The sequence below is a fragment of the Amblyraja radiata genome, unplaced genomic scaffold (genome assembly GCF_010909765.2).
Source record: "Amblyraja radiata isolate CabotCenter1 unplaced genomic scaffold, sAmbRad1.1.pri S119, whole genome shotgun sequence".
Classification (NCBI taxonomy): domain Eukaryota; kingdom Metazoa; phylum Chordata; class Chondrichthyes; order Rajiformes; family Rajidae; genus Amblyraja; species Amblyraja radiata.
In genome coordinates this window covers 221217-231039 of record NW_022630105.1, presented here as the reverse complement: position 1 = coordinate 231039, position 9823 = coordinate 221217, and the positions used below count along the sequence as shown (strand labels likewise).

Below are 9823 nucleotides of genomic sequence, written 5' to 3'. Positions count from 1 at the left end.
GGAGAAATTGGGAGTAGGGGATGGAGTCTTTACAGGGGGCAGGGTGGGAAGACGTGTAGTCCAGATAGCCATGTGAGTCAGTGGGTTTGTAATGTATGTCGGTCAGGAGTCTGTCCCCTGCGATGGAGATGGTGAGGTCAAGGAATGGTAGGGAAGTGTCGGAAATCGTCCAGGTGTATTGGAGTGCCGGATGGAAGTCGGTGGTGAAGTGGATGAATTCAGTCAGTTGTGTGTAGGTGCAGGAGGTGGCACCAAAGCAGCCGTCAATGTATAGGAGCCTATATATATCTATCTCTCTATCTCTCTGTATCTCTCTGTATCTCTCTATCCCTATCTCTCTCTATCTCTCTCCTTCTATATCTCTATCTCTCTCCCTCTATATCTCTATCTCTATCCTCGACTCAGTGCCCGGATGCTCGGCATCCCCCAGGTCAGTGCACCCTCCCCCTTCTCCCACTTGCCTCCTCACCCCCTCCTCTCCCCTCACATCCCCCCCCTCCTCTCCCCTTACCACCCCCGTCCCTTCTCTCCCTCCGCTCACTTCCACCGTCCTCATCCCCGTCCCTACCCCCCCCCCCTTGCCTTCCCCCTCCTATCACCCTCTCACTCCCCCCATCCCCCAGCTCACCTCCCAATTCCCCCACTCCTCCCACTCTATAAGTACTAGTAATGTTCACGTGTTTGTTATGTCCTGTTTGCCAGCTTGTTGACCCTCTGTGTTCCCCTCCTGCAGGGTTTAGGAGCCGTTGCTGTGGACGGAGAGACAGAGATGTGAGCGGCCATTGAGGGAGGCCACAGTGCCGGTGAGCCCCCCATCTGCCCGGTGTGCGGGCTGAGCTTCGAGGGGCTAAGCTTCGCTGGAGGACCACATGACGGGGCACAACAAGGAGAAGCGTTATGAGTGCGACATGTGTGGCAAGGCCTGGCAGTGCCCGAGCGAACTGGAGACCCACCGGCCGGTGCACACGGGAGAACGCCCCTTCGACTGCTCGGAGTGCAAAAAGAGTTTCAAGACGGCCAATGTCCTGGAGGCCCACAGGCAAGTCCACACGGGCGAGAAGCCCTGTGGCTGCTCCACATGCGGCAAGAGCTTCACCTCGTTGTCGTGGCTGCGGGAGCACCAGTGGGTGCACAGCAGTGAGCGGCCTTTCACCTGTTCCGACTGCGGCAAAGGCTTCACGTCGTCCACGAACTTGAAGGTGCACAGGTGCCTGCACACTGGGGAGCAGCCCTACACCTGCAGCGACTGCGGCAAGGGCTTCTCCAACTCCAGCAACCTGCTGAAGCACAAGGGCACCCACACCGTCGAGCATCCCTACACCTGTGCCCATTGCGGCAAGGACTTCACCCCTTCCAGCAGCCTGCAGCAACACCAGCGCACCCACACTGGCGAGCGTCCCTACACCTGTGTCCAGTGCGACAAGGGCTTCACCCAAAACAGCCACCTGCTGGTTCAACAGCGCACCCACACTGGCGAGCGCCCTTACACCTGTGACCAGTGCGACAAGGACTTCCCAAGCTCCAGCAACCTGATGGAGCACCAGCGCATCCACACTGGCGAGCGACCCTACACCTGCGACCAGTGCGGCAAGGGCTTTATCTACTCCACCAGGCTGCTGTCCCACCAGCGCACCAACACCGGCGAGCGTCCCTATAACTGTGCCCAGTGCGGCAAGGGATTCACCCATTCCAGCAGCCTGCTGAAGCACCAGCACACCCACACCGGCGAGCGCCCCTACACCAGTGCCCAGTGCGGCAAGGGCTTCACCACCTCCATCAATCTGTTGAAGCACCAGCGCACCCACACCGGGGAGCGCCACTACACCTGCGCCCAGTGCGGCAAGTGCTTCACCCGCTCTGACACCCTACTGGAGCACCAGCGCACGCACACCGGTGAGCGTCCCTACACCTACACCCAGTGCGGCAAGGGCTTAGAAACATAGAAAATAGGTGCAGGAGGAGGCCCTTCGGCCCTTCGAGCCAGCACCGCCATTCATTGTGATAATGGCTGATCGTCCCCAATCAATAACCCGTGCCTGCATTCTCCCCATATCCCTTGATTCTACTAGCCCCTAGAGGTCTATCTAAAGGGCCTGTCCCATGAGCATGCGACTGCATGCGGCAAGCGCGACCAAACGTGGTCGCTTGAGCCATACGGCCTCGCGGGGCCGGTCCCACTTCGATCGGCGGAGCACATCTGCAGTTGCACGGAGCTGGTCCCGACATCGCGCAGGGCTCCGAAAAATGTACAAAAATTCCGCGCGGCAACGGCCTGCCGGCCCGCAGCCGCATTGAGGCCGTACGCACAGCCTTGATGGGCATACGCATCGTCTTGACGGCGTACGCCTTCGCTCGAACTTCACTCGACCTCCGCGCGGCCCCCGCTTCTGGTTTGGTCACGCTCGCCGCATGCTCGTGGGACAGGTGATCACTCGATCTCCGAGTGGCCCCCGCTTCCGGTTTGGTCGCGCTTGCCGCATGCAGTCGCATGCTCGTGGGACAGGCGCTTTACTCTCTCTTAAAACTGGATAGTGACTTGGCCTCCACTGCCCTCTGTGGCAGGCAATTCCATAAATTCACAACTCTCCGGGTGAAAACGTTTGTTCTCACCTCAGTCTGAAATTACCTCCCCATTATTCTAAGACTGTGGCCCCTGGTTCTGGACTCGCCCAACATTGGGAACATTTTTCCTGCATCTAGCTTGACCAGTCCTTTTATCTATTTCCTACCTATTAACATCTATATTACTAAAACTCTGATCTTGACCATTTTTGGCCCGCTGTGGCGCAATTTCAGACAGAACGCCACCACCTACGGTCGTCATTTTTGGCCACCTCGCTCGGAGCCCCCCTCCGCCTTCCGGGAGCGGAGGATTTTTCCCGTCGTTGAAAAATGAGAGATATATTAATGTTTTTACAAAATTCCCCATTCTCTCTGCTTCCCCCTGCTGGTGGAAGGGAGAGGGACTATAAAACCCGGAAGTGTCGTGCCTCACTCAGTGTCTTCCAGACCCAGGAAGCGAGAGGGTCACAGCTCTCTGAGCTGCGAATAACACTGAACGCGCGTCCACTACACTGTGAGTCCGCTCGATGCGGCTGTAAAGAGGCTGCTGCCCAATTATTTGCCTCGCCTTTTTTTTGTGTTCACAAAATGAATTTTGTTGTCAGGTGGCTGCTTGCTGCCCAATTGTTTGCTTTGCCTTTTTTTTTTTTAAGTTTGTGTTCACAAAATGAATTTTGGTTGGCAGGTGGCTGCTTGCTGCCCAATTGTTTGCCTCGCCTTTTTTTTTTTAAAGTTTGTGTTCACAAAATGAATTTTGGTTGTCAGGTAGCTGCTTGCTGCCCAATTGTTTGCCTCGCCTTTTTGTTAAAGAATTTGTGTTCACAAAATGAATTTTGGTTGTCAGGTGGCTGCTTGCTGCCCAATTGTTTGCCTTGGCTGCCAGCCCAATAATCCATTAGGCCCACAATGTCTACAGTACGTTGGTGCCTGGCCTGTGTTATAGGCCCCAGGCCTCTGTTCCTGCCTTGGCACTAAGTTCTGAGCTTCAGGACCCGTTTTGTAGGCTTCAGGGCTGTTTTATAAGCTCCGGGCCTGTGATGTGGGCTCTCGTCCTGTATTTTAGGCCCCAGACCTGTGTCGTGGGCTTTCGCATAAGTTCTGGAACTTCCGAGCCTGTGTTCCATAGGCCCCAGGCTGTGTTTCGTAGGCCCCAGCCTCTGATCCTCGATTCCCTCAATCTTGGCAAGAAATTCTGCACATCTAACTTAATTGTGTTCTATGCAAGATTCTAGCATCTGCAGTTTCTTGTGTCTCCCTCCCCTATATCCACCTATCACTCCTGAAGAAGGGTCTCAACCTGAAACGTTAGCCATTCCTTCTCTCTAGAGAATACTAGTTGTACAAGGGGTCACAGCTTAAGGATAAGGGGGAATTCCTTTAAGACCGAAATGAGAAAAGAAAAATTCACACAGAGAGTGGTGAATCTCTGGAACTCTCTGCCACAGAAGGTAGTTGAGGCCAGTTCATTGGCTATATTTAACAGGGAGTTCGATGTGGCCCTTGTGGCTAAAGGGATCAGGGGGTATGGAGAGAAGGCAGGTACGGGATACTGAGTTGGATGATTAGCCATGATCATATTGAATGGCGGTGCAGGCTCGAAGGGCCGAATGGCCTACTCCTGCACCTATTTTCTATGTATCTAGTTGAATTCTCCCTAGTTGTATTCCAATGAAATAAATGTCTCTTTTTTTGTGGAAGAAATTAATTTAGAGGACATTACAGGAAATTGAAAAGCGGAGACTTCGCAGATTTTCTTCCAGAGATTTTCTGCATGATATCATGGAGAAATGGCGGCAGAAAACTACTCACAGCAGAATTAGCCGACAGTTATACTGTGTAGTAAACAACTTTTGTTTGTTAGGTACAGCTGTGAGCAAATACGCTATCGACTACATTGGTACCAATTATTTCATTAGTAGAATTGTTAAATCTGTGGAATTCTTTGCCACAGATGGCGGTGGAGGCCAAGTTACTGGGTATTGTTTAGATTTTAGAGATACTGCACGGAAACAGGCCCTTCCGTCCCCCCGACCCTCTCTCCCTTCCTGCCCGTCTCTCCTATCCCTCCCACTACTATCTCACCTCCCTCCCCTATTGTCCCTCCCGACCCTCTCTCCCCTCCCGACCCACCCCGCTGCACCCTCAGTCGAGAAAGCCGTCAGCCAGTGTAATCGCCCATTATGGGGGCGATGGGCCGAAGGGCCTGTCCTGTATTGCATGTCTCGATAGGTCGGGATAGATACATAATGGTCACCATGAAACTGATGGCCGAAGTGCCTATTTACCTGCTGTAAAGCTCCATGTAAGGTTAGCCTTATGGGTCACTTCCAACTGGATGGACCTAAGGGTCTGTTCCTGTCCTGTACATCTCAATATTGGGATAGGTTATTGGCGGTCACCATTGATTCGAAGGGCTGAAGAGACTATTTCTTTGCGGCATGACTCAATGTTGGGTTAGCCTTATTGGTCATTACCATCTAGATGGGCCGAAGGTTTCCTGTCCCACATTGCTCAATCCTGGGATAGGTAAGAAATTAAGTAAATTTTATTTATATAGTACGTTTAAATCAACTCGCGTTGAAACCAAAGTGCTTTACATAGAAGAAATAATTAAGTTTCCTACATCCATAAAAAAAATTAAAAAATTAAAAATGACACAACACATTATAGAATCAACATGAACGTCCCCCCACAACAGAATCAAAAATGTCCACTGTGGGGAAAGGCATCAGTAAGTTCAGTCCACTTCCTCTGTGATCACCCGAGGTCGGGGCCTCCTTGTGGCCTCCTCAGCCAATATTATAGGCCCTCTTTCCGGGAAGCTTTAACTCCAGCATCGGGTGAAACACACCTCGGCGGCTTGGAATGTGTGGAGCGGCCACTCCCTCCCCGGAGACCGCGGCACCCGAAGTCCTCAGGCCGCGCCGGTTGGAGCTCGGACTCTGGCGATCTCTGATCCTAGGCTCCGCAGTGTTTTAAATCCAGCGCCACCCGTGGCTGGACGCCCGCAGCCACAGCTCCTCGATGGAGTCGGCGGTCACAGCTTACCGCGCAGCGACCCGGGTAGGGCATCGCCCGCTCCATGATGGTGTCCCAGCGCTGTGTCGCCGCCGAAGCTGCGTTTCCGGCCGGTTCTGACAGGAGACGCCGCTCCATTCCGATGGTAGGCCGCGAGGAAGGGGCGAAGAAGCAGCTCGGAGGGAAGCCGCCTCTCCGACCAGCTACTGACTAGGAAATAAAGTTTCCCCCTTCCCCTCCCCCCACCCACCACATCAAAGAAGACCTTCAACAAACATTTTGTTTTTAACAGGTACTTGGCAGTCACATTGAAGTCGATGGGTCGAAGAGCCTGTACCCATTGGCAAGAATGGGCCAAACGCGGGCCAATTCTTGGTCAGCATGGATGAGTTGGTCCGAAGGGCCTGTTTCCGATCTGTATTGCACAAGTAGTGAAGTGTTTCCATCGCCATTCTTTGGCAAAGGGAACCTGAATAAGCGGTGGGTTTACTTCTGACTCACCACTCACTAATTCTGACCCCTCCCTTTATCTCACCCACTATTTATCTGCTTTTCTCCCCCAGCTTTAGTCACTTACTCCACCCATCCGTCTATCACCCCCTCCCCCACCTGTCGCTCATCAGACTTTATCCAGCCCCCACCTCTCTTTTCCAACAATGCTCTATTCTACATTTTCCTTGATCTCCATCCTCTTTCTCTCGTTCACACACCTTATACTTCCTTATCTCTGTATCTCCCTCTCCCCTGAAGAAGGGTCTCGACCCGAAACGTCGCCCATTCCTTTTCTCCACTGATGCTGCCTGACCCGCTGAGTTACTCCAGCGTTTTGTGTCTATCTTCTGTCTCCCCATGGAGCTGCCCTGCTGACTCTTCCTCCTCGCGGAGCCAAGACAGGTTCGGTCACAGAGCGGTCCCCAGGCAGAGCTAAGACTTGGTCACCAAGCGGAGCTTCGTGTTGGTCTGCTACTGAGCCTGGTGGTGGTGGCGGTGACCATTCACGGGCCAGGTGCTGCTAGCCCTTTCCTCCTGACCCGGGGAGTGGGCGCTGGGAGTTGGAATCCCCGCCACCCCGAGGAACGGATTCAGCATCAACAAATGTGTGGTCAACGCTGGAGTAGCTGCTGCATATAAATATGTTGCAGAGCTGTGAGAGATGGGGAGGGGAGGGGGCTGGGTTGGAGATGGGAGGTTGGAGAGGCGGATGGAGGTGGGGGACGGGGGGAGAGAGAGAGGAGTGTGAGAGATCGGGTGAGAGAATGAGGGCTGGTGAGAGGGGAAGGGAAGAGAGGGTGGGGTGGCGGAGAGGAGTGGGGGTGATGGAGGGTGGGGGAGAGATGGGGATGTGGAGAGACAGAGGGGTGGGAGAGATGGGAGGGGGCAGCGGGGAGGCGTGAGGGGAAGGGGAGAGACATAGGGTGGGGTGAGAGACGGGTTAGGGGGGGGGGGTAAGAGACAGAGGGGGGGCAGCACCCTCCCGTCCCTGGGCACAAACCTGTTACAATACATGTTAAAACCCACTGCCTATTCACGTTCCCTCTGCAAAAGAATGGCGATGGAAACCGTTATAATGGGTGACTTCAATCTACATATAGATTGGGTGAATCAAATTGATAGAGGTGCTGAGGAAGAGGATTTCTTGGAATGTATGCGGGATAGTTATCTAAATCAACATGTAGAGGAACCAACGAGAGAGCAGGCTATTTTAGACTGGGTATTGAGTAATGAGGAAGGGTTAGTTAGCAGTCTTGTTGTACGTGCCCCCTTGGGCAAGAGTGACCATAATATGGTTGAGTTATTCATTAGGATGGAGAGTGACATTGTTAATTCAGAAACAATGGTTCTGAACTTAAAGAAAGGTAACTTTGAGGGTATGAGACGTGAATTGGCCAAGATTGACTGGCAATTAATTCTAAAAGGGTTGACGGTAGATATGCAATGGAAGACATTTAAAGACTGCATGGATGAACTACAAAAATTGTTCATCCCAGTTTGGCAAAAGAATAAATCAGGGAAGGTAGTACATCCGTAGATAACAAGGGAAATCAGGGATAGTATCAAAGCGAAGGATGATGCGTACAAATTAGCCAGAAAAAAGCAGCATACCGGAGGACTGGGAGAAATTCAGAGACCAGCAGAGGAGAACAAAGGGCTTAACTAGGAAAGGAAAAATAGATTGTGAAAGAAAACTGGCAGGGAACATAAAAACTGACTGCACAAGTGTTTATAGATAAGTGAAAAGAAAGAGATTAGTTAAAACAAATGTAGGTCCCTTGCAGTCAGAAACAGATGAGTTGATCATGGGGAACAAGGATATGGCGGACCAATTGAATAACTACTTTGGTTCCGTCTTCACTCAGGAAGACATAAATAATCTGCCGGAAATAGCAGGGGACCGCGGGTCAAATGAGTTGGAGGAATTGAGTGAAATCCAGGTTAGCCGGGAAGTGGTGTTGGGTAAATTGAATGGATTAAAGGCCGATAAATCCCCAGGGCCAGATAGGCTGCATCCCAGAGTACATAAGGAAGTAGCTCCAGAAATAGTGGATGCATTAGTAATAATCTTTCAAAACTCTTTAGATTCTGGAGTAGTTCCTGAGGATTGGCGGGTAGCAAACGTAACCCCACTTTTTAAGAAGGGAGGGAGAGAGAAAACGGGGAATTACAGACCAGTTAGTCTAACATCGGTAGTGGGGAAACTACTAGAGACAGTTATTAAAGATGGGATAGCAGCACATTTGGAAAGTGGTGAAATCATTGGACAAAGTCAGCATGGATTTACAAAAGGTAAATCATGTCTGACGAATCTTATATAATTTTTCGAGGATGTAACTAGTAGCGTGGATAGGGGAGAACCAGTGGATGTGGTGTATCTGGACTTCCAGAAGGCTTTCGACAAGGTCCCACATAAGAGATTAGTATACAAACTTAAAGCACACGGCATTGGGGGTTCAGTATTGATGTGTATAGAGAACTGTCTGGCAAACAGGAAGCAAAGAGTAGGAGTAAACGGGTCCTTTTCACAATGGCAGGCAGTGACTAGTGGGGTACCGCAAGGCTCAGTGCTGGGACCCCAGCTATTTACAATATATATATTAATGATCTGGATGAGGGAATTGATGGCAATATCTCCAGGTTTGCGGATGACACTAAGCTGGGGGGGGGGGGGGGGGCAGTGTTAGCTGTGAGGAGGATGCTAGGAGACTGCAAGGTGACCTGGATAGGCTGGGTGAGTGGGAAGATGTTTGGCAGATGCAGTATAATGCGGATAAATGTGAGGTTATCCATTTTGGTGGCAAAAACAGGAAAGCAGGCTATTATCTAAATGGTGGCCGACTAGGAAAAGGGGAGATGCAGCGAGACCTGGGTGTCATGGTACACCAGTCATTGAAAGTAGGCATGCAGGTGCAGCAGGCAGTGAAGAAAGCGAATGGTATGTTAGCTTTCATAGCAAAAGGATTTGAGTATAGGAGCAGGGAGGTTCTACTTCAGTTGTACAGGATCTTAGTGAGACCACACCTGGAGTATTGCGTACAATTTTGGTCTCCAAATCTGAGGAAGGACATGATTGCCCTAGAGGGAGTGCAGGGAAGGTTCACCAGACTGATTCCTGGGATGTCAGGACTGTCTTATGAAGAAAGACTGGATAGACTTGGGGATTGAGAGGGGATCTTATAGAAACTTATAAAATTCTTAAGTGGTTGGACAGGCTAGATGCAGGAACATTGTTCCCGATGTTGGGGAAGTCCAGGACAAGGGGTCACAGCTTAAGGATAAGGGTGAAATCTTTTAAAACCGAGATGAGAGGAACTTTTTTCACACAGAGAGTGGTGAATCTCTCGAACTCACTGCCACAGAGGGTAGTCGAGGCCAGTTCATTGGCTATATTTAAGAGGGAGTTAGATGTGGCCCTTGTGGCTAAGGTGATCAGAGGGTATGGAGAGAAGGCAGGTACAGGATACTGAGTTGGATGATCAGCCATGATCATATTGAATGGTGGTGCAGGCTCGAAGGGCCGAATGGCCTACTCCTGCACCTAATTTCTATGTTTCTATGTTTCTATGAAATACTTCACTACTTGTGCAAGCTGGTGAATATTCTGCATTTATATATTTCAGATTTTTATTACCAGAATAAAGTGTTTTTTAAATAAAATAAAGCTGCAAACTGAAGCAGAGAGTGGGTCGTTGAAGGGGGTGAGGGGATATATGTGTGTGGGGGGGGGGGGTAGGGGGAAGACTAGAGA

At 51.1% G+C, this 9823-nt stretch overlaps 1 protein-coding gene across 1 annotated transcript; it reads left to right on the top strand.

The window, feature by feature from the left end:
- The first annotated feature begins 868 nt into the window (after positions 1-868).
- On the top strand, positions 869-3657 carry LOC116969194 (zinc finger protein 214-like). The gene is made up of 3 exons (XM_033016108.1): positions 869-894; positions 961-1704; positions 3626-3657. Exons 1-3 carry the CDS (start codon positions 870-872, stop codon positions 3655-3657), a joined length of 801 nt encoding a protein of 266 aa, XP_032871999.1. The 5' UTR covers position 869.
- The last annotated feature ends 6166 nt before the right edge of the window (positions 3658-9823 follow it).

Coding starts and splice junctions, on each gene's coding strand:
- LOC116969194 (XM_033016108.1), top strand. CDS start 870: ATGACGGGGCACAACAAGGAGAAGC. Junction 895..960: donor GGGGCACAACAAGGAGAAGC/GTTATGAGTGCG, acceptor CCCACCGGCCGG/TGCACACGGGAGAACGCCCC. Junction 1,705..3,625: donor CCATTCCAGCAGCCTGCTGA/AGCACCAGCACA, acceptor CCTGTATTTTAG/GCCCCAGACCTGTGTCGTGG.